The sequence below is a fragment of the Pogona vitticeps genome, chromosome 1 (assembly GCF_051106095.1).
Source record: "Pogona vitticeps strain Pit_001003342236 chromosome 1, PviZW2.1, whole genome shotgun sequence".
NCBI classification, from domain to species: Eukaryota; Metazoa; Chordata; class Lepidosauria; order Squamata; family Agamidae; genus Pogona; species Pogona vitticeps.
In genome coordinates, this window is record NC_135783.1 from 355,172,934 (window position 1) to 355,196,166 (window position 23,233).

Consider the following 23,233-nt stretch of genomic DNA (forward strand, 5'->3'; position numbering starts at 1 on the left):
CAAGTTCTACCCGAACCACCCGCACGAGCCAGGAGGTGAGGCTGAGGGGCCTGACGCCGAGGGAGGCCCGGAGAGAGAAGACAAGAAACCGGGCCTTCTCGGCGGTGGCTCCTCGCCTTTGGAACAATCTTCCTCTTGAGATCCGCGCGGCCCCTTCGCTGGGTACATTTAAAACTCAATTAAAAACATGGCTTTATGTCAAGGCCTTCCCTCCTGCCAGCATCTAATTTAATTTAAACTACTTTTCTCTTCTTTTTCTATTTATTATTTATGATTTATTATGTTTTGTTAATTGATATTTGATATTTTTGGATTTATGCTATTATAATTGTATATTTTTATGTTAGCTGCTCAGAGTGGTATTGACCTACCAGATGGGCGGGATACAAATCAAATAAATAAATAAATAAATAAATAAAGCCTTCGATGGCTTGCGGGCCACATCAAATGGCAAGCCTCCTTCCAGCGCATGTCTCAGCTCCGAGCAGCCCACGATTCCAGCAATCCTCTAGATGTCCTCTTATGTTTCATGCAACCTGTGGCGGGAAACTCCAGCTAACTGACCTGGTGCTGTGGCTTCCTTCAATCATGCAATTCGGCACATGACCAAGCATGGAACCGAGGCACACTAAGAAAGCAGAGACGTTAGCAATATCAGATTGTATGAATATGGCTGTTGGTTGAAAAAATCAGTTGTCTTTTACCTAGAAATATTTGATGCTGTCGTGAATAGGCTCGTAGGCTGATTAAAGCTTTTCAATTAGCAATCTTTTTCAGTCCTTGAGTTAGTTAATTCAGTCATTCAGTTAATTAATTCATTACATTGAATTTTTTTTTTAAAAAAATGTGTGTGTTGCAAAATCTCACCGAGAGTACTTTTTCAAAGGAGCAGAAAAGTTTATTAAACCTCTGCAGCTGGTGCTCAGTCTTGCAGGGAAATGAAGAATCAACAATGCTCTTAATTGGGTGATTAACGATGTCTTCCTATGGTATGGATAACTCAATGGTTTAGGCATCTGGCTTTGGAACCAGAGGTTGGGAGTTTGATTCCCCACTGGGCCTCTTTGACAGAGGCTGGACCCGATGATCCATAGGGTCCTTTCCAGCTCTGCAGTTCTAAGATGATGATGATGATGATGATGATGATGATGATGATGATGATGATGATAACCCATGTTGCATAATAGTAGTGCTTCTTGGTCTGAGAGGAAGAGGAACTCTATCATATTTCCTTGTACCTCCAGATGATTAATCCATCAATGCATTAAACCTGCCTTAGAGTTTGAAACATGCCTCGCTCTGTCGTGTCATCCTCTCGGTAGCGTGGCCAGGGATCACGGCCAGTGGATCTGCTGGCTGAAAGATTTGTGTGGGCTGTGGTCCAAAGTGGATTGTCAAGCCTAGATCGTAGCTTCAGTTAGCCATGAAAGTTATGCAAGATGAGCAATAAGTTTCTGGCCATTGATTGCAAACTGTAAGTGGCAGACAGTTACTAAGCTGCCACCAACCATTCCCTCTAATAAGTCACACAGACCAGGGATGGATTTTTAAACAATAAAAGAATAAGGTTTATTTTAAATACAAACAGGGTAAATAAAACAATCAGGTGAATAAAATAAAGTAACGTGGCTTATTCTCACACACACAAGCATACAGTTTGGTTCACCTAGAACCTTTAACTTAAAGCACAGACCCTGAACCCATCAGTTCTGGCTAACCCACAGACACCTGAACTTATCAGGTTGGTACTCTGACACACAGTAGTACCCTGTCAGACACCCAGACTCCCACAACAGCTTCTTCTTCCCCAGCTGCTGCTTCGTCCCAACCCAGTGTCTCATAGTCTGTCTCAGCATCTCCTCTTCACCACACAGGCATCACATATTTATACAGTACAGCCCCTCCTCCTGATGTCCCGCCTTCCACTCCCCATAGGATGGAACTTTCCCTCCAAACCCATGACAGACAGGTAACATCAGTGCTGTTATGTAACACCTCCCCTCTTTATAAGTTGTTTTGTAGGGGGAAAGCTAAGGTGCTTTTCACCAAAAAAACAACCTGTATAAAACATACAACAACAGTTATACATACCCTATAATACTTACATATACTTACACTCCAAGTTAAACATAGCAAATAGGCATTTCAAACATTTACCATATGCATTACATCAATTTTACCTTTATTAATACAAACCAATTTAAAACCAGGTACATTTTAACTTTTTGTCTTCATTATATACATATAGTCCATGTTCTTTCGCCGTCTTCAGTCTTCAGGTCTTCTTGATAAGGCGTCAGCAACACAGTTCACTGACCCTCTGACCACCTTCACTTCAAAGTCATAGTCCTGTAAGTTCAAAGCCCACCTCATAAGTTTGCTATTGTGGGTTTTCATTGTCTTTAACCATTGCAATGGTGAATGGTCAGTACACAGAACAAAATGTCTTCCCCAGATGTAAGGCTTGGCCTTCTGGATCGCGTAGACTATGGCCAAACACTCCTTCTCCACGGTTGCCAAATGTCTCTCACCTTTTTGAAGTTTCCTACTCAGGTAGGACACTGGATGCTGGTCACCATTCTCATCCTCCTGGCACAGAACTGCTCCTACCCCGCTGTTAGACGCATCGGTGTAGATGATGAACTCCCGGTCGAAGTCTGGAGCACGCAGGACAGGATAGTTGATTAACGCCTCCTTCAACCTCTGGAACGCCGCCTCACAGTCGCTGGTCCACGGGATGCGGTCATCAGTCTTCTTCCTCGTCAGATCGGTCAGCGGAGCCGCAATCTCGCCAAACCTCGGGATGAACTTTCTGTAGTAGCCCACCAACCCAAGAAATGATTTGACTTTTTTCTTGGTGTTGGGTCTGGGCCAATCACGAACAGCTTCTATTTTGGCCTCCAGGGGTTTTATCACTCCTCCCCCTACCTTGTGACCCAAGTATTTTCTTTCTGGGATACCCAGCTGCAGTTTGCTCTCTCTGCAGAGCCTAGGCCAAAGCACTTCCTCCCCTGGGTTAAAGCGCCTCTCCCTGCCTTCCTGGTCATCCCAAGCTTTCTTTCTGACCTTTTGAGCTGGCAGGGTCTCTGCTGCTAGCTCTAGGTTTCTCCTTAGGTCATTCATCAAGGTGTCTATGTAAGTCACAACGTCTTGTGGGTCACCCTGGGCGATCTGCCCCCAACCCTGCTCGATCAAATCAAGGGGCCCCTTCACCCCTTTCCCAAATAAAAGTTCAAATGGACTGAACCCGGTACTGGCTTGTGGCACTGATCGATAAGCAACCAAAAGGGATTGCAGCTTCTGGTCCCAATTGTTTGGATTCTCTGCCAAGAAAGCCCTAATCATGCGCATTAGAGTCCCATTGAACTTCTCAGTTACCCCATCACTTTCAGGATGATAGGCAGTGGCTTCCCTGAGCTTAATTCCACAGATTTGCCATAAGCGTTTCATGAGCTTTGACGTGAACGATGTGCCCAAATCTGTGATTATCTCTGAGGCAAATCCCTTCCTGGACATGTACCCCACCAAAGCATCGGCCACTGTGTTAGTTTCGATGTTTGTCAAGGGTATGGCTTCAGGATACCTTGTGGCATGGTCCACAATTGTTAGAATGAACCTATTCCCCCTCTTTGTGGCCTTGGGCAAAGGTCCCACAATATCCACCCCTATGCATTTGAACGGAGTGTCAACCACAGGCAAAGGGCACAACTTTGCTTTGGTCCTGTCGCGGTTATTCCCCTGCCTTTGACACACATCACATTGTTTACAGAACTCCCTGATCTGCTTCCCTATGTCAGGCCAGTAGAAATTCTGTGTGATTCTCTGCTGTGTTTTGTTCACTCCTAAGTGTGTAGCAAACATGTCAGAGTGACCTCTCTGTAAGATCATGGGGCGATACTTTTCAGGTACCACCAGCTGACTTCTGATCCCATCTCCCCCTTTTGAGATATTTCTCAGGGTTTCTCTATATAAAATCCCCTTTTTCTCCAGAAATCTCACTGGGGTTTCAGGTGTTAGTTGCGCGTCAGTCACCTGTTCAAAACACTTTTGGAGAGTGGCGTCTGCCTTCTGCTCCTGTCCAAATCTGCTGTCTGTGGTTAAGGTTTCCACCACAGCTTCTGAACTCCCCTCTGCCTCCGTCTCTGGCTCATCATTACCCCCCTGAACTGTCCCTGTGGTGGCTTGTGAGCGTGTAATCACTAGCACCCGTTTCACATGTTCAGCCAGGTCATTTCCCACGAGCACGGCTGCTGGCAGAGTCGATGAAATCGCTATCCGCCAATCTCCCCTCCAGCCTTGAAAGTTGACAGGTACCTCTGCTACTAGCAGAGAGATTACCTGCCCCTCAATACCTGCTACCTTTATGCTCTCATTTGGGATTATAAACTCCCGGGGAATAATATCTGGATGGCACAGGGTTACCTGGGAACAAGTGTCCCGCAGCCCCCTATACTGACGGTCAAGTATTCCTACGTCCACTCCTGCTGTCTCAAACAACGGAGAATCTGTTTTTATCAGCAAGCAGCGCTTTACCTCCACAAGAGGACCATTTTCCTCAGCCTGCTCAGCATAGGTAGCTGTTCCAGACTGAGTAGCCATGGCAACAGGCTCCCTCTGTGACACTGAGCCTTGCTCTTTCTGGACACAGAACACAGCTTTTGGCTTGGTCCCACTAGAATTCTGAGGCACCATTCCTTTTAGCTGCTTCAATTTCTCACACTCTGAGATCAGATGACCCTTTCCCTGACAGAAATAACATTTTCTGGTGTATTTTGAGTCTTTCTCATCCTGTTTTGGTTTTCCCTCCAAAATCTGAGGTCTTAGTTTCATGTCTGAGGGCTTCCCTTCACCATGGGCCCCTCCCCCTTGCTGGCTTTTCCCTGTTATTCTCAAATCCAGCTCCTTTTGCTTGGCCTCAAACTCAGCCCTGATCTGTAAAATTTCTTCCTCAGCCCTAGCTTTTATCTCTTTTACTTTTTCTTCAGTCTTATCTCTGATTTCTTTTAAATTAATGTCTTTTTGCTGAGTATATTTTTCAAGATCTTGCTCACTTTGTCTGACCTGAGCCTCATACTTTTCCTTCTTTGACATTTCTTCCACTGATAAATTGTTAATAAACTTATTTAGGAACTTCAATTCCAATTGTACCAGTCTAATTTGGTGTTTCAGTTCCATCTCTTTTATCCTCATGGCCATTCCCCTTTTCTTGGCATCTGCCTCTGCCTGACAGATTTCAGCTCTTTCTTTTCTTCTGATTTCCATTTCCCTCACCCTCAGTTCATGCTGTTGGGCTAGGAGTATTTTTCTGAGTTCTGGGTCTTGCTCTCCTGTGCTGTCACCTTGCACTGAGCCAAATTCATCCTCAGAACCTTGGTCAATCTGGGGGTCTTTCACTTCACCCATGTCTGTTACTTGACTTCGAGTCAAGGGCATAATCCCCCCTCAGAACAGGCTGCTTTAAAAAGTCAAGCCTCAAAATAAAACGACCACTTTTTTCCTTCTTGCCTCAGAACCAGCTCTCCTAGAGATTGCTGCTGTTCTTCAGCACTAAATTTGCAACAGTATCGAGTCAGAGCCTACCCCCCTCTGCTGGGCCTCTCAGCTGGCAAGGTAGCTCACTGTTGCTACGCAGTTTTGCCTCAGCGTTTTCCCGCCAAAATCAGGCTGCCTCAGAGCACCTTAATCTAAGTCTCCCCAGTTGGCACGTTCTTCTACTAGTGCACCTCCCCGTGAGGTACACCTAGAAGATTACCTACGCGCCTCAGACTGTCCCTGACTAGACCCCCCTTGCTCTGGGCACACTTGCCAAGGCTTTGCTGGACCGCTGGACAACTGGACCAGTCGTATCCCACCGCTGCCACCAATCAATGTGACAAACCCAGACCTACTGGGATCTATCACACAGTTACTAAGCTGCCACCAACCATTCCCTCTAATAAGTCACACAGACCAGGGATGGATTTTTAAACAATAAAAGAATAAGGTTTATTTTAAATACAAACAGGGTAAATAAAACAATCAGGTGAATAAAATAAAGTAACGTGGCTTATTCTCACACACACAAGCATACAGTTTGGTTCACCTAGAACCTTTAACTTAAAGCACAGACCCTGAACCCATCAGTTCTGGCTAACCCACAGACACCTGAACTTATCAGGTTGGTACTCTGACACACAGTAGTACCCTGTCAGACACCCAGACTCCCACAACAGCTTCTTCTTCCCCAGCTGCTGCTTCGTCCCAACCCAGTGTCTCATAGTCTGTCTCAGCATCTCCTCTTCACCACACAGGCATCACATATTTATACAGTACAGCCCCTCCTCCTGATGTCCCGCCTTCCACTCCCCATAGGATGGAACTTTCCCTCCAAACCCATGACAGACAGGTAACATCAGTGCTGTTATGTAACAATGATGATGATGATGATGATGATGATGATGATGATGATAACCCATGTTGCATAATAGTAGTGCTTCTTGGTCTGAGAGGAAGAGGAACTCTATCATATTTCCTTGTACCTCCAGATGATTAATCCATCAATGCATTAAACCTGCCTTAGAGTTTGAAACATGCCTCGCTCTGTCGTGTCATCCTCTCGGTAGCGTGGCCAGGGATCACGGCCAGTGGATCTGCTGGCTGAAAGATTTGTGTGGGCTGTGGTCCAAAGTGGATTGTCAAGCCTAGATCGTAGCTTCAGTTAGCCATGAAAGTTATGCAAGATGAGCAATAAGTTTCTGGCCATTGATTGCAAACTGTAAGTGGCAGGTTCCAAAGCTCGAGCGGCCTTCAGTGCTGCCACGCGTACCTGATCCATCCAGCATAGATCAAGAGCATGGCCACTGGGTGCATCGGTCCCTGCGATGTGAGTTTGGGAGCTGAGTCCTGGCACCCCAAATAGGATCTGCTCCTGGAAGCCCTTTTTGCTGAAGTGGTTGGTTGAACCTTGAGACTTTAAAAGATGTCTCTTCTCCATCCAGCATGATTGTGCTGGATTAGGATCTATACATTTGGGTGGTGTGTGTGTGTGTTTGTGTGTTTGAATTTAATTTCAGTGTATTAGTGCAATTTTGGTTATTGGATACAGAGTTGTACAGCTGGGCTTCAGAAAATGCTTTGAATATGGCTCAGAATTGTTCTTGGTGCAGAGAAGGAAGAAGCGAAGTGAGAATAAAACCACCAGCAGCTAAAAACATAATGTGGAAAAACAATCTTCCTTCCTTCCCCTTTCCTCTTTTCCTTCCTTCCTTCCTTCCTTCCTTCCTTCCTTCCTTCCTTCCTTCCTTCCTTCCTTCCTTCCTTCCTTCCTTCCTTCCTTCCTTCCTTCCTTCCTTCGATTTCCTTTCTTTCTCCTCCTCTCCTGCCTGGTGCTGATACCTCCAATTCCTTTCTTGCAGGCAAAGCATATGCTCCGGAGTTCTACTACGACACCTACAATCCGTTATGGCAGAACAGAGCCCGTGTCTATGCTTACAGCCTCGAATGGACCCAAATGAATCCGGATGCCGTGGATCGCATCCTCACGTACCACCTGGGGATCCGGCAGGTGAGACAGATGGCGGGCGTTTGTTTTTGGAGGCGTCGAGGTTACCTTGGTCTCATTTGCTCAGGTCCCATCTTGATGTGCAGATGGGTGTGAATCAGACCGTTCTGCATCGGCCATGCCATTGAGCAGATCGTTTTGCCGGGCCAAAAAAGGGCAATGATTCTTTTCTATGGTGCAGGTCAAGGAAGGGAGATTTAAGAGGCTTTTCTTGCTTAGGCTGTCTGAGGCTCAGCAGACGCGTGAGTGTAGAGATATATCCCATGAGTCTAAGTTTTCTGTTGGTTGAGAATGCTGGGGGGGGGGGGGTAAGGAAGGAGACCTCTGGGACACAGAAGTTCATTTATGAAGCCCATTGCATTTTGAATGTAAAGCTGTATATTTTCCCAGTCTTGGGTTTTTGAGGCTCAAGTTGATTGTGCTAGACCTTAGTGAATTCACTCTCTTTTTCGGACTACAACTGTCTTGATTGTGAGATGTTGGGAGTTACAGTCCAAAGATATCTGAAATATTTGGGGGCTTGTCAGAAGTGTTTCCGTGCATCCTACAAGCTTCCTCAGATCTTTCCTTGCACCTGAGGCCTTGCTGTTGTTGTTTTTCGGTTCTAGATGCTAAGCAGTAGCTTTTACTGTGAATACCAATCGATGCATTTTATTCAGATCCTTCCAAGTGAAGGCATGTAAAGACATCTTTGAAAGAATCTGGGGATCATATTAAATCAGTTGGGAAAGAACAGCCTTGTTGCCAGGGAGGAGGTGGGAGTCTTCCGCTCAAGAATCAGAACCGGAACCCAGATTTCTCTAGATCAGAAGCCGGAATGCAATTCAGATCCAAAGGCTTCTGGATGAGTAAAAACCTCTTAACCTCCTTGTGAGTGGGTTGAGAGGAATCATGGAAGCAGAAGCCACTAGGGAATTGGGGCAGAGAAAAAAGAGGAATCTCCCTGCCCTTTGTCCAAATCTGCCGTTTCCCCTTATTCAAGATATTGCTTCAGTCAAAGGTCTTTGGACAAGATCTAAGGGCCTCATACAAGGTGGCGTCAGGGGTGTAAGATAAGCTTAGCAGTCCAGGTGCAGTTTCTTAAACCCTAATGCATGCGCGAGTAACTAGAAGTTACATGAGTAGAAAGAAGAAGTCTACTGCTCCGCATGAGGTCACAGTGTAGGGATTTCATGCGTCGGCTCAGTGCTCTGTGCTGATTATCCTGCCAGCTTATTGGCGACTATGGGGTGTAAACGGCGTCCATTACTTGCTGGAGTGTTTGGGCGAGTCAAGATTTCACAGGATGAGACTGTTGTGATGCTGCCTGAGAGGCGGACCCGGGGACCCCAGTGCCTGACGATGCAAAGAACATACTTTGGCTCTGGAAAACCTGGAGACGTTGGGAGAGTCTTCCAGGGCAAATGAAGTGGAAGTTGTTGAGAAGAGACAGAATGACCCAGAACCCTCAGGGGTGTTGCCACCTGAAGAGGCAGCCAGAGTCCTCCTGTTCAGGACAAAGGCTTAGCTGGAGTAAAGGTTTACTGACCAGTCGATTGTTCTTCATGGGTATGACCTTCTCGTGAAAGGCATCTCAAATATGGGTGGAGTTCTGGTGGCTTCTTTTAGAGGCCAGGCTAGAGAAGCTGTTCGGAGGTGCCTCTACACCATCCTTGGACCCACGGCTACCTAGTTCTCGCTTAGAGCAGTGGTTCCTAACCTTGGGTGACCCAGATGTTCTTGGACCACAATTCTCATAAGCTCCTGCCAACGCAGCTGGTGGTGAAGTCTTCTGGAGTTGCAGTCCAAGAACACCTGGCCGACCCATGGCTGGGGACCACTGCCTGCGCATGAAAATGGTTTGCCTTTATCCAATGTCTCCCTGTTCACTTCCACTTTTGCTGACCCTCAGCTTGGACCACCTTGACCTCAGCATGTGTTTGCTCCTCAGCTGCACGGGACCCCAGGCAAGCTTTAGGCTTTGCTTCCTCCATGCAGCTCACTGCGTCAAACCCTTTCCTATTCCACGAGCCGGGCAAAACCCAAAGGCGAAGTGAACAAATTACAGGCAGCTTCAAAACTGGCGAACATAACTTGACAAGCAGAAGATCAAAAGACATTTTGCAGAACGTTAATGATCTAGTCCTTGAATTCCCATTTGTTCCTGCTAAGACGTTAAAGCCGACTGCCCATTTGAGCCTGCCTGCCCGCATCGGTCCCAGGCAGTAAATGCATTGTGTTCCATCTCAAGGAGTTACACGGGCCCTTTGATTTTCTTTTTTTTCTTTTGTTCATCATTAAGAACTTGTGAGTGACACCTATGAATCGAGTTTCCTACAACAAGGCAATATGGCAGGGGGCGTGCTAGACACGAGCCGGAGCTTCTGTTTCAAAAAGAGGCCCCTGGGCAAAGCATATGAGGCATTATCAAAGAGCGCTCCAAAAGAGAAGTTGCTTTTTGAACACGATTGACGTCTCCGTGATGGGGAAGTTGGCTCTTGCAGTGAGCCTGCATTTCGAGCCTGAGTGACGGGACGTGGGTTCCTAGAGGCGCTCCTCCGTCACATGCATCTGGCTGCTAACGACAGCTGTTTTCATGCTGAAGTGGAGCTGGTTCGAGACGAGAAGCCAATGTGACATCGTTCGGCCCCAGCCTGCATTTCAGAAATGTACCAGCTGACTTGGCATAAAGGGAACCAGTAGCTGTGGGTCTGAGTGGCCACATTATGGATGCATGATGACTAAGGGAGTTGGGGGTGTGGGGAACATTGAATGTTATTAATTTGGTCATTGATTAACAAATCAGTTGTCTTTATCCCTGAAAATATTCAAGGCTGCCATGAGTAGGCTCGTAAGCTGATTACAGCTTTTCAATTAGCTGCCTTTTCAGTTCTTTAACCAGTTAATTAATTCATTGCATTGAAATAAACAAATGTGTGTTTTGCAAAAATCTCACTGAGAGTACTTTTCCAAAAGGAAAGAAAAGTTTATTTAACCTCTGCAGCTGGTGCTCAATCTTGCAGGGAAATTACAACTTCAGCAATGTCGTAAATTGGATGATCGACAATGTCTTTTCTGAGTTTAGATAGCTCAGTGGTTTAAATCTCCAGCTGCAGAGCCAGAAGTTGGGAGTTTGATTCCTCACTGGGTCTCCTTGACAGGGTTTGTAGGGTCTCTTCCTGCTCTGTGGTTCTAAGATGATGATGATGATGAGCAGGAGGAGGGGGAGGAGATCCCCTGTTGCAAAAGAGTGGTACATCTTGATCTGGGAGGAATGGCAGCTTTTTCAAGAGATTCAAATGACATGTTTCTTTATACCTCCAGATGATTAATCCAGCATAGCATTAAACCCACCTTAAAGTTTGAAATGTGCCTTGTTCTGTAGCGTAATCCTCTAGGAAGTGTGGCCAGTGACCGTGGCCAGCAGACCTGTTGGCTGGGAGATTTCTGTGGGCTGTGGTCCAGAGAGGTGTCTCTTCTATGTGAAAGTGTCAGATGAGAATTTAAGAGGTCTGGGTTCAAATCCCTGGCTGGCTGCAGAAATTCACTCAAGGGCAGCACTGGTGGACCAATTCCTTGACTATCTCACCTACTGGGATCACCACCATCAGTGAGAAGCAGCTTGACAGTACATGAAAACACAACAGTTATTACAAAACATAGAATCGTGGGGTTGGAAGGAGCTCATAAGGCTGTTACGTCCAACCTGCAGTTCACTGCACGAATCCAAATAAAAGCAAATCAGACGGATGGTTGTCCAGTTAATAGGATTCGCTTCCCGCATGTCAAAATCGTGTGCTTTTGTCCTCCTTTTAATGGGCAGCATGCCAGCCACTCGGTGCAGCCGGGGGCGAAAGGACCGGTGCCTGGATCACCCAATGCAGAGCACCGTGTGTTGGGGAGAGACCGTGGCTTAAGCAAGAGATCACACCTGTTTTGCGCACATACAGCATCCAAGGGCCGTTCCTTGACATCACCTGCAACAAGAGTTCTCAGACGATGTTGCTGGGAACACTTTTCTCTGCCCGAGGGCTCTGGAGATCTGGGGCCAAGCCGAGCAGAGAATATTGATGGACTCATGTGTTTGGCTGGTTTAAGAGACTGCCCTGTGTCCTTAACAATGGTACCTCCCAGAACCCCATGGAAGCAGGCAGGGAGGCATCCAGCTCTCGATTCTCTGTTGGGCATGCCAGCCCAAATCAGGAGCAGAGGTGGGCCTACCACGACTTTTCAGGCCAGTCTCATCAGAGCCACGTATTCCTTTGCGGGAAAGCGGAATGCCAGCGCCTTGGCCCAGCTCATTGGGAAGGCTGAACCAATCCCCTAACTACCTTGTGGATTCTGCAAGTCGTCTTTTACGTAAAATTGTGTGTCTTGCAACCCAAAGGGAGACAAAAACCGAGAACAACACACACACACACAAGCTCTGTGCAGCTGTTTGCCTGAAGCGGGGCGGTGTCGTGGGCACGCGCATGAAACCCGTGCCCTGGAATCACACCCTACACCATCCCAGACCTTCCTGTGTGCCCAGGCGCTTCTTCTTGCAGGGGTCTGGATAGCAAGGTTGATCCTTGCTTGTCTCCTTCTCAGGCATGAGACAAAGAAACCTCGGGGCTATCCATCGCTGATTCCTAGATGGCCTATTGAGGAAGCCCATCTCAGTGAAGAAAGAAATTCATCCGTTTCAGAGAATGTATCATCATCATCATCATCATCATCTTAGATCTGCAAAACTCAAAGGCTTTTCAGAGCTCTAGTTCCTGCTGAGCATACAAAGATCTGGGGCATAGCAGCTGTTCAGGGGCAGGGTTTATATGCTCCTGGTTTAGGCCCACAGCATGAGTGCTGATCTCTGTTACTGGTTTCAAATCTTGGCCTTTCTTCATTGCCGTGAGATCTCCTGGAACCAGGGGGATCATCCGGTGGCTTTCCTCCATTGACATCGGCTAAGCGCTTGCTAAAAGTTAGCAACGGCCTCCGGTGTGTTCAGGAATCCTCTATTTGCAAACAGATTTGCAAATGTTGAAATTTCCTTCTTTCTCAGACCCCGAAGGTATTAAGACAAGACAAAGAGTGGGAGCCATATGGATAAGACTGCTTGATCTTTATACAGAGGAGGGGCAGGATCTGTTCTGAATCACCCCAAAGTGCAGGACAGGCAACGATGGGCTCAAATTACAGGAAGCCAGATTTGGGTTGAATATCAGGGAAAACTTCCTAAGTGTTAGAGCAGTACAACAATGGAAACTGTTACCTCAAGGGGAGGCGTTGAGCGCTCCAACACTGGAGGCCTTCAAGGAAAAACTTGGATAATCACCTGGCAGATCTGCTTTGATTGTATTCCTGCCTTGAGCAAGGGGTTGGACTGGATGGCCTTGTAGGCCCCTTCCAACTTCACTTTTCTATGATTCTGTGATTATACACCTAAGGTTTTAATCCTTAGCTGGCCCGTTGTTGTTTTTGTTTAGTTGTTAAGTTGTGTCCGACTCTTTGTGACCCCATGGACCAGAGCACGCCAGGCCCTCCTGTCTTCCACTGGCCTTAAGGGCTGGCCTGGAGGGTGACCAAATTCAACCCAATAATGCTGCAAAAATTCAACTTGCAAAAGCCGCTCCGTTTGTAAGGATCACATGGCAATCACCATCATTCACCCCCACATGCAAACATTCACTGACTGGCCAGCCGTTGCTCTGAGGAGAACGAGCTCAGAAGAACGGCTTCCTTGAGCCTCCCATCATCTCCACCTCGTAGTCGAAAAAATAACTTCTCCAAGCTCTCGGGCTGGAAAGTTGCTAAGGCTGCGATCCTATATGTAGTGATTTGGGGGGGGGGGAATCATCCTGGAATGCAACCGGTCTTGCTTCTCAGAAAGGACACATCAAAAGCCCCCCCGCCCCCCGCAAAGGTACCACACTTGTAAGGATCATAGGAGATTCTCCTTATTCAAATTCCTTCTCAGATTCTGAAGGTCAAAATGATCAGCCTTTGTTCACAGAACAGAATCACAGAAGCATAGAGTTAGGGAGGCACTCAAGAGTCACCAGCTCCAAAACCCAACCACCCCCCCCCCCCCGAGCAATGCAGGGAAGCTGAAATGCCCTGATCAGAACACCTCTGTTTTAAAGCCGCCTGTGACGTTGTCCACCCATCCCACCATTAAACAGTTATCACAGTCAATATCTTCTTTTTTTGTAAACGGCACCCACTCGTTTGGGTCCTTCATTCTGGAGCAGTGAAAAACGATCCTGCTTTATCTTCCCCTTCACAGCCCTGCAGATATTTCAGGATGGCTGGTTGCCTTCTAAAGATGTTGACAAGGGTCTTCCCACCATTTTTCCTCCCACTCAAATGACCAGCCCATTTACTGGAAGCCGCTGGTGGATGAGCTGTTTCTTCTCCTCCGTTTCTACGTTCTTTGATCTTCTGTTTTTGAAAACTCATCTATTTTCTGCTCCAAGCCAGTTTGCTGAACATTCAAGTGCGCCTCTTGTTCCCTCTGCAACGCCCTGCTTTACAACCTAGGGATCTGCGGGGGCGCACGTTGCATATTGATTAAAACAGAACAGCTGACATGAATGCTTGATTTCTCCCACCAAGATTCCTTTTGGCCTGGTGATTTAAACTACATCCTTGCTTGCATGTACGAGAGTAAATATGGATTCAACCACAGTGACAAATGGAATCCCAGTACAAGTTTACAGTCACATTGAGATTCCCTTTAACTGTGGCCGAAGCCCTACGCATGTATCTTCCCGCAAATCAGTCGGTTATGAGGGCCAGAGGACAGGAGAAAGATGGGGGTAGTGCCATGAGGGAGGAGAGAAATACCAGCAAGCAGCACATACAACAGGTAGAATTCCTTTTGGAATTTCTGCAAGTGAACCAAAAAGCATGGGGCAAAAACAATCCATAGAGATGGGCACAAACTGGTTTGTCTTGGTTCGTCCTGGTTCGTCCCAGTTCGTAAAGGCGGCAATTGCTTTCCCCCCACCTCCTCAGCCAATCTAGCCACTCATCAGGCCCAGCTTGCTTGCTTTCCCCACCTCTTCAGTTAATCATAAGCAAGAGCACAGAGTTCTCGGCCCCTCCATCAGGAAGGCAGGGGCAGAGAAGCCTGAGTTGTTGCCAGGATTGGAAGATCAGTTGAGAGGATGCTGGAAGCTACCACGCCAGGCCTGGTGAGGGGCCAACTGAGCCAGAGGTGACAGGGGAAGTAACTGTTTGAGCAGCACGAGAATGGTATCCATGACCTTGGGACGTGCTGAGCGCTCCAGTGCTGGGGGCCTTCAAGAGAAAATTAGACCACCCTCTGCCAGATCTGCTTTGATTTCGATTCCTGCCTTGAGCAGGGAGTGGGACTCGAAGGTCACGTCCAACTCGATTGTTCTGCGGTTCTACAGCTCTGTGATTATGGATGGAATCCTGTTGCCATAAGCTAGGCCACGTAAAGATCTTGATTCCATCAGCCCTAGCAATTTTTTTTTAAAAAAATACAATTCCAGTTTCTTCCCCAAAGATCCTCTTCTGTTTTGGGGCAGCCATTTGGAGCTGTAGGGTAAGAGGAAAGCCTTTAATTGCAGAAAGTTAGCGCTGCCAGGAGGACTTGTGCAAATCGCCGCTGCTCGGATGAGTTGGCGGGTTTTGGTCACTCAAGACTTCCCCTCCGCCTGGCGATGAAAAGGATCCCACAGAAGCCTCTGAACATTTTGGAGGAGAGACCGGAATTGTTTTGTTCCTGAAAAATCACTGTGGCTGACGATGACATCAGCCCTTGCCTTGTGTGAACTGACACAACAGGGTTTCAATCGATGTCTCCGATATTCCAGGAAATGACAGAGTCATATTGACTGAAAACCACATCCAGCGTGAATTTGGTTAACTCCCTTTCATAGCCCTCCCGGTAGGTGGTCATCCTTCGTAACATCGTTGAGCCTGAAAGCTCAAAATTGGGATCCTTTTAAGGAAAAAAGGGCAGGGTTAAAATAAATAAATAAATAAATAAAGTAAATGAATGAACAAACACAGGACGGAAATGAATTCCTTCGGTTCGCCGATGGAGGGAAGGCCTCCTCCACAGTCACAGAGACTGAAGGTTACCAGGTGGACCCCCCCCCCCCCCCCGGCTCAAAATTGCTCAATTTTGCATCTGCTTGATATTTGGCATTTCGATCGCCCAAATAACTTAGCTCTTAATTGATTTTTTTGAAAGTGCTATTGACTCTTCATGTTTCTGAAATGTCAAATATTAATGACACAAGCACACATTATAGTCAAGCATTTCCAGGTGGTCCGACTGAAGGATGGGAATGGGAGAAGGTGTCTCATCCCTTTGCCTTCCGCAAGAACGGGCCTGGTTTTGCCCATCCTCTTCCTGCCCGTGATTCTCTCCTGTCAACAGTTCTCAAGCCGTGGTGTGTGTAACACTGGAGGGGCACAGATATACACTTGGGGGGGGGGGTTGGCAAGGAGACATTCGGGATCATCTCAACATTTGGTTAGAATGGCACTCTTCCTCAATCCCTATATCCTGGTAGAAGACTCTGACAGAATTGCCGGCCACAAATCGTCTGTCAGTAATAACGGTGTCTGACTCAAGGTTTCAGAGAACCATGAAGTTGGAAGGGGCCTATAAAGCCATCAGGTGTAACCCCCTGTTCAGTTGTTGTTGTTTAGTCCTTAAGTTGTGTCCGACCCTTCGTGACCCCATAGAACAGAACACGCCAGGCCCACCTGTCTTCCACCGCCTTTCTGCCCAGGGCAGGAATCCGAATCAAAAGCAGATCTGACAGCCGGTTGTCAAGTTTTCTCCTGAATGCCTCCATTACCTCTTAATTGGTTCCATTGTTGTACTTAGTTAGGCATCCTTCAGTCTCAAAAGACTATGGTCACGTGCTCTGTATGGAGGACTTGGAACAGTGTCTAGTGTGGCTGAGAAGGCCAATTCGAGACGGACCATCCCTTCCACCCTGAAGACAAATCCAATCTGTCCCCTGTCCAGCTCCCTGATTTTGCTGTTTTCAGGACTGTCTCTTCGCCTCGGCCTGCTGGACAAGGGTCTCTTCAAATTGGGAGAGGCCGTGATGCACCGCATGCCTCCAGGCTGAATGCTCAGAGGTCCAGTTTTCCCATCTGTTGAGGTCCATTCCTAAGACCTTCAGATCCCGCTTGCAGATCTCCTTGGATCGCAGCTGGGGTCTCCCTCTGGGGCGATTTTCCTGCACTGATTCTCCATACAGGAGATCCTTTGGAATCCGACCATCAGCGATTCTCAATTAAGAAGTTTTTTCCCTGATATTCAGCCTAAATCTGGCTTCCTGTCACTTGAGCCCATGGTTGCGTGTCCTGTACAAGAACAGATCCTGCCTCTCCTCTGAATGAAAGTTGCGTTCAAAGTGATACGCTCAAGAGCATCTAGGTTTTGTTGTTGTTGTTGTTTGTTGCTTGTTGTTTTGTTTTGTTTTGTGGTGCCTAAGGCTATATGAAGAGCAGGTACAAAAAGGAACACTTGGCTTGAGGGACCAGGGACCAGGAGTTGGAATCCCCATTGTGGCCCCCATGAAAAGGGTCAGCCAAGATCACACAGAGTTTGTGTGGATCATGAGTTGTTTGTCCTGCCACAGGTGCAGCCTCGGGCTAAATACATGGCAGTCCCAGAGCCGCACCAGAAGAAGGGACTGGAAAACCATTTCTGAATATTTTAGACTCAGAATACCTGGAAGGGCTGCCCTCCGTCAGAGTCTACATGCCAGTGCCCAATGGATATTATTATGGGATATGTTTCCACTCAGGAAGGATGTGTCCTTCTCTACACTGCACCAAAATGTGATGCAAAATATGGCATTTCTTTCTTGGGCAAAATATATGAGAAATATCTTCAGTACTGTAGCCCGAAAGAGCTTGTATTCGTAATAGTAACATTTTTAGGAGTTAAACAAGGAAATGCGTTTCGGTTGTTTTGTCTGCCTGCTTGCTCGGATGAACTAGCAATTCATTTGTCTTCTTTCAAATATTGTACTTGGGGGACACATACACACACACACACACACACACACACACACACACACACTTCAGACTATGCTTTGACTGACATTTTGACAACATGTCAGCCAGTTTGACTGTCCAAATGTTGTAGAGAGAGAGAGAGAGGAAGAGAGATACTCTCCGACACGAGCCTGCCAAACAACATCTCCTCCACACATTTGTGACTGAACGAGGGTTCTGAGTAGACTTCAATGGAGAGAGATGAGAAGCTTCGACTGGCATGGGCTACAACTGCCGAACCCTATTGTGCCAAAACTGTGCTAGTTGCGTTGAGGGCGCTTATTCACTTAACAAGCTCAATTCCTGGTCTAGTAGAGATGAGACCTTTGGTCGGAGCGCATGCGAAGGCAGCGCGAAACCAATGGATTCAGTAGAGAACTGAGAGGCCACCGCTCAGAGGGACGGAGGCATACCTGGAAGGGCTCTCCTCCAGCCTCTCCTTAGAGACCTCTGTCTTATGTGAAGGAAGCTTAAACAATTTCGTACGAGTGACGTCTCTGCATGCCGACGTTGTTAGTTGCAGCTCTGATGAAAAATGGAAAACATATGCGGTCTGCAGAGGGCTAAGAAGAGACACAAGCTTCTTGAGTTGGCAAAAGTCTCCTTGAGGGGGGCAAAACTGCCCTTATGCTGGCTGAGCTTAGAGATTTCCCAGCAGAGGGGTGTCCCCCCCCCAGGAAAACAAGAGGTGGGAAAGGGAAGGTGGAACCAGAGGAGAGAGGGTTATCTTGGCAGAATGCGAAATTTCTGGCTAAAAAATTCTAATTACACAGCAGAAAAAAATTCAGCAACCTACAGAGCAGAATAGGCTTGAAGTTTCCCCAGAGTAGACCACCCCTTTTTGTTTGTTCTCCATTGGCACTTCCTGCCTCAATAATTCACTCAGAGACCTCCGTAACAGAAAGACTGAAAATTGCGTTTCCTCGCAGTCCCGAATAGATCAAACAACAGCATATTGTAGAAAAATGGTTGCTGACACAAATAGCGTTTCCCTGACTCATAGCTACACGCTGACTACATGACTGACTGAATAACAGAAGAGTACATAACTTTGACCACCCACTGAAAAAGAGAGGGAAAAAGACACTTAAGAAGGGAGGCGTGGCTCTCTTCAAACTCTGAAGCAGAGAGGGAACAATCGGTTCCTGCTGGATTGATTGAATAAGTAAAGCAATAAAAGATGATTCTTTACCTAGTCATGTGGAAAAATTACTGAGACTTCTCAAGATTTTTATAACTCCCCCCCCCCCAAGAAAGAAACATCATTTCATTTCCATTTTTGGCAAAGCGTTGATTCTCAAGAGCTTCAAGCAGAGAGGGTGAGAGGTTTCAATGGCCTCGGCTTGATTTCTTAAATTAGCAGCCCTTTTTGGAACACACGAGTGTTTGTGAGCTGGACGAAATCCACAGAAAGTTGAACGCGACGAGCACTCTCTTCGGAAACGGTGAGCCCGCCTGAGCATTTTCCATTTTCTTCTGCAAGAGGTTTACATAAGGCCGAACTTAAAATTAAACGGAATGGAACTCTGGGCCATCAAAACGTACAATCTCCTGCTGAGGCTGAAGTGTTTCCATCTCTTGAAATGATTCCTACAAAACACGGCGGCGAGAATCCGCTCGAGCAGCTATGCAAATGACGTCGCTTTGGAAGCAAAGTTGCTCTAAGTTTAGAAATCTGTGATTTCCTAAGTGGAGGCAATTCACTTCCAAAGGCTAAGCCCTTGGGGCTAGGCCAGCAGAAGCAGATCAGAGAATTTTAGCCAATGGAACCTAAATCACAACAACAAATTAAGTTGGGCATAGGAGCAAAAATAAATAAATAAACCCGGAAGGTTTAGCAAGGACCTCAGCTCACATTTTAAAGATACCTGTCATGGTAATGTTCCACCTCACCTTGGATCCTGCTTCATGTCATTATGATGATATTCAGAGGGTCGGCTAAATGCATGGGATTGCATTCAGGAAAAGGTCCGGCTGAGCTAGGAAAGGTCTTCTGTTTGAAAGGAAGGCACTGCATTGTCATTACCAGGCCAGGAAAGTGCAGGAGAATGTCTCTGCTTCCCCCTACTGGCCTATTCTGTTATTGTAGCATGATAATATTGAGAAGGAGACACAGTGTGGTGCAGTGGATGGAGTGACAGACTAGGACTCTGTCCGGTTCTGGGTTTGAATCTTCGCTCAGCCATGGAAAATTACCATAGTCGAGAGACTATGGTAACATGCTCTGAATCGAGGAGTGTCCTCTCCAGAGCATGAAGCCCGGGTAAGGTAATATGGAGGATAGGCTGTTACCCAAGCAGCAGATCCCCCCTCTCCATATTGCTGAAATGGTCCAATGGAAAGGCAAGAGCCAATACGACTGGTTCCAGCAACGTCGCAGGAGTTGGCAGAACGACACGAGCTGCCTTCGGGACTCCAGCTCCGGATTTTGCCTCGAGGTTAACTCCTGAAGCCTTTTCCATTGGTGGATATAGCCACAAGGCAGTGGAGGTTTGAAATCGGAGTTTTCCTTCTCCAAAGGGAACTAGCTGCAGATAATTAACTAATTACTTAATAATCTTAATAATAATCTCAGAAGTACAGAGCCAGAAGGGACCTTATGGATCGCTGAGTCCAGCCCCTCTCAACGAGGCACAGGGGGGGAATCGAACTCCCAAGATACTTAAACCACTGAGCGGTCCAGCAGCTGTGGGTAGTATTATTTGAAGGCTGAGATCCTTTCCCACAGCTCTGCATATACAGCGGGAATGATGTGATGAACTCACACACAGCCCGAAATCGCCAAAGGAAGCCCTTAATCAGTCACACTTCGCTGATGATGATGACTTCATCCCCGTTGTGCGCTTGGAGCTGCGCGACAGGATTCCATCCCGGGCGTGTGATATTCAGCTTCTCCTGCTCCCGAATTTGCTGCTTCTCTTTCTCTTTCTTACCCCATGATGCAGCAACCTGCTGCGCGTCTCCAACCCCTAAGGATTCGGCATCTAACTAGCTGATTCCAAAAGCCAGTCATAGGTAGAGGTGTGTGCCTTTTCCCCCTATGAAATTATTCAGAGGTTAAAATGCCACAGGGGCTAAATTGGATTCTTTGCAGAAGAGGGGCAAAACTGCCAGCCGGTGTTTTTGCATCTCCTCTCCCAATTATGACTCCCACTCTGCCCAAACGGGCTATAGCGCTCGCCGTTTTTCAGCATGCGAGCAAGCGTCTTCCCGTTGCTTCGTCCCAACTTTTACACTTCCAAATGCATGGCCAGAAACAGCCACGTAAGAAAACAGAGAAATATGAACTTTAATAAATCATGCTCGGAAAGGGCACAGCGTTCCACGCTTTTGGTCTCCAAAATGCCTGAAAGAACATTTCTGGAAAGGGGAGGCGGAATGAATCATTTGTCAGGCAGGCCAAGCCAACCTAAGCGGCGAACTGTAGCCAGCTTCCTCTCCCTCCGTTCTGCTCATCCAGTGGTCTACTTCGCAGGAGGGCTCCGGTTTTTATGGAGCCTGCGCTGCACGCACCCGCTGCCACCTTCCATGGTTATTAAATCTTGCCCATTTCTATTCAGGTGATCCTGGACTTGCATAAAGGTAAGATGGAGATGGCAGAGAGGTTTGCCCTGGCAGGTCATTGCACTGTCCCGAACCCTAGACCTGAAGTCGTGTCTGGCCTTCATGCTGCCATCAAAAGGTAGCCTAAGTGCCAAGCAAGGGAAGGTGGGAAGACCAAGGAGACCAGTTTAGCCTCTTAGGAACTGGAGCCCAGGCCTGTCAGGAATAACAGTCCATGCATGTACCTCTTCCTTATTCCTAGTCCTAAGAAGCTGCGGCAGGGGAGTAGGAAAAATCTGATTTGCTGTAGCTCAGATCAGAGGAGGGAAACCTCCAGTCTTGGGTCTAATCCAAGGAGTTTCCAAGCCACAGGAGATCAGGAGGGGCACGTTCTGTTCTCCATCATCCCCATGTGCCAGACACATAATAATGGGCTCAAGTGACAGGAAGCCAGATTTAAGCTGAATGCCAGGAAAAAAACTTCTTAACTGTTAAAGCAGTACGACAGTGGAACCCATGACCTCAAAGGGAGGTGGTGAGCGCTGCAGTGTTGGAGGCCTTCAAGTGAAGACTGGACCACCATCTGTCAGATCTGCTTTGATTTGGGTTCCTGCCTTGAGAAGGGGGGTGGACTCGATGGCTTAGAAGCCACTTCCAACTCCCTTGTCAGATGTTTCTATAATCTATGATTCTATCTCTCTGGCCCATGAGGAGACTGTAAAGGACACTCCTTCAGGGCTAGAAGCTCCCTCACATATTGTCAGCTCTTGCTCAGCAGGGCTACAGGCGATCCTTCTTCTCTCCAGGGATCGGAGATAAGAGGAACTACACTCTTATCTCCAGTCATTGTCTCCCTTTCCCATACCACCTATCCTCCAAGTTGTGAAGGCCATTGGAAAATGTGTGACAATTTCTTTTTGTTAGGGATAGAACAGCTTCTTTGTCTCAGCCGCACAGGCAAGAGTGAAAATTGTAATCTCACTACTCTTTCTCTGTGAAAAGAAGACCTATGTTCTGGCCTTAGTGACCCTGTGATCTGCCCTAGTTCAGGCTTTCCAGGAGCTCTCCAAGGTACTGAAACTGTTTGAGCCATAGAATTCAGCACCTTGGATAACTCTCGTAAAGCTCAGGCTAAAAACTCTGGCAGAGGTTGCTGTCCCATGGACCGTGGAGCCACCACCCTCCATGGGAAAGCATCAAGACAAAAGGGGGTGACGGTGATGCTTTCCACTATCCCACCAGTGTCAGTAAATGGGTTGGACTCTTCTAGATAGCAGTTTGTGGCCAAAGGCAGCCTGAGTCCTCCTTAGCAATCTTGGAAAAAGGTTCTTGAACATTCTTGCTCACCTGTTCTTGATCTGGACAAAGAACAGGTTGTATTTGTCTTCAGTGTGGAAGGGATTGTCACCCTTGAATTGGCCTTCACGGCCACACTAGACGCTGCTCCAAGTCCTCTATTCAGAGCATGTTACACTAGTCTCTCGAGACTGGATGCTTAATCCATAATCCAGTCCTTGATTGTCTGCTAAATATGTTGTCCCGCTCACCCAAGTTGACATAAGCCCTGTGGACGATCGGTTCTCCTTTCACACAACCTCTTTGGCCATGGTGCGATTCCATATTCCAAAGAATTAACACACGTTAATGACTCTCGTTGTGTTTAAAACCTTCTGCTCATTTGTCAAAAGGCATTTTTTTTGCAAGGCTTGCCAGAACATGATGTAATAGCAGTAAGATTAAATGTATTGTAATCCAAATTAAATTAAAATGAAATTAAGCCCATTATGACCTGCATTGTATGTAATCCTCAGAAAGTTCAGGGAAGGAGGGAGGGAAGCTGTTGGGTTGTTTTGCAATTTTCCATTGTCTGGGTCTATAACAGGCAGGTATAAGGGGCCATACAGAAATATAGAGAAATAGCAGGCGGCAATGCCAGGCAGAGGATGCTGTCTAAATGCTAGAGGCCCTAAAAGTCCTCAGAAAAAAAAGACCTGTGATGAAGGAAGGATGAGGCCATGATGGGAAGAGGTTAGCACCAAGGTCCTGATGGATGTGAGTGACCCAAACCAGTCTTCTTGAACCACAATATGGCTTCTTCATAAGGAAGAGTATTCACGCAAGTGGGCTCCT

The 23,233-nt window shown here is 47.1% G+C and overlaps 1 protein-coding gene across 2 annotated transcripts in view; it reads left to right on the forward strand.

The window, feature by feature from the left end:
* The window catches only part of MDGA2 (MAM domain containing glycosylphosphatidylinositol anchor 2), a 504,154-nt gene that overhangs the window by 414,646 nt on the left and 66,275 nt on the right, over positions 1-23,233 (forward strand). For both annotated transcript variants that reach the window (XM_072986938.2, XM_072986939.2), the window contains exon 10: positions 7,395-7,543. In XM_072986938.2, the coding sequence (XP_072843039.2) occupies positions 7,395-7,543 (149 nt within the window). The remainder of the gene's footprint in view (positions 1-7,394; positions 7,544-23,233) is intronic.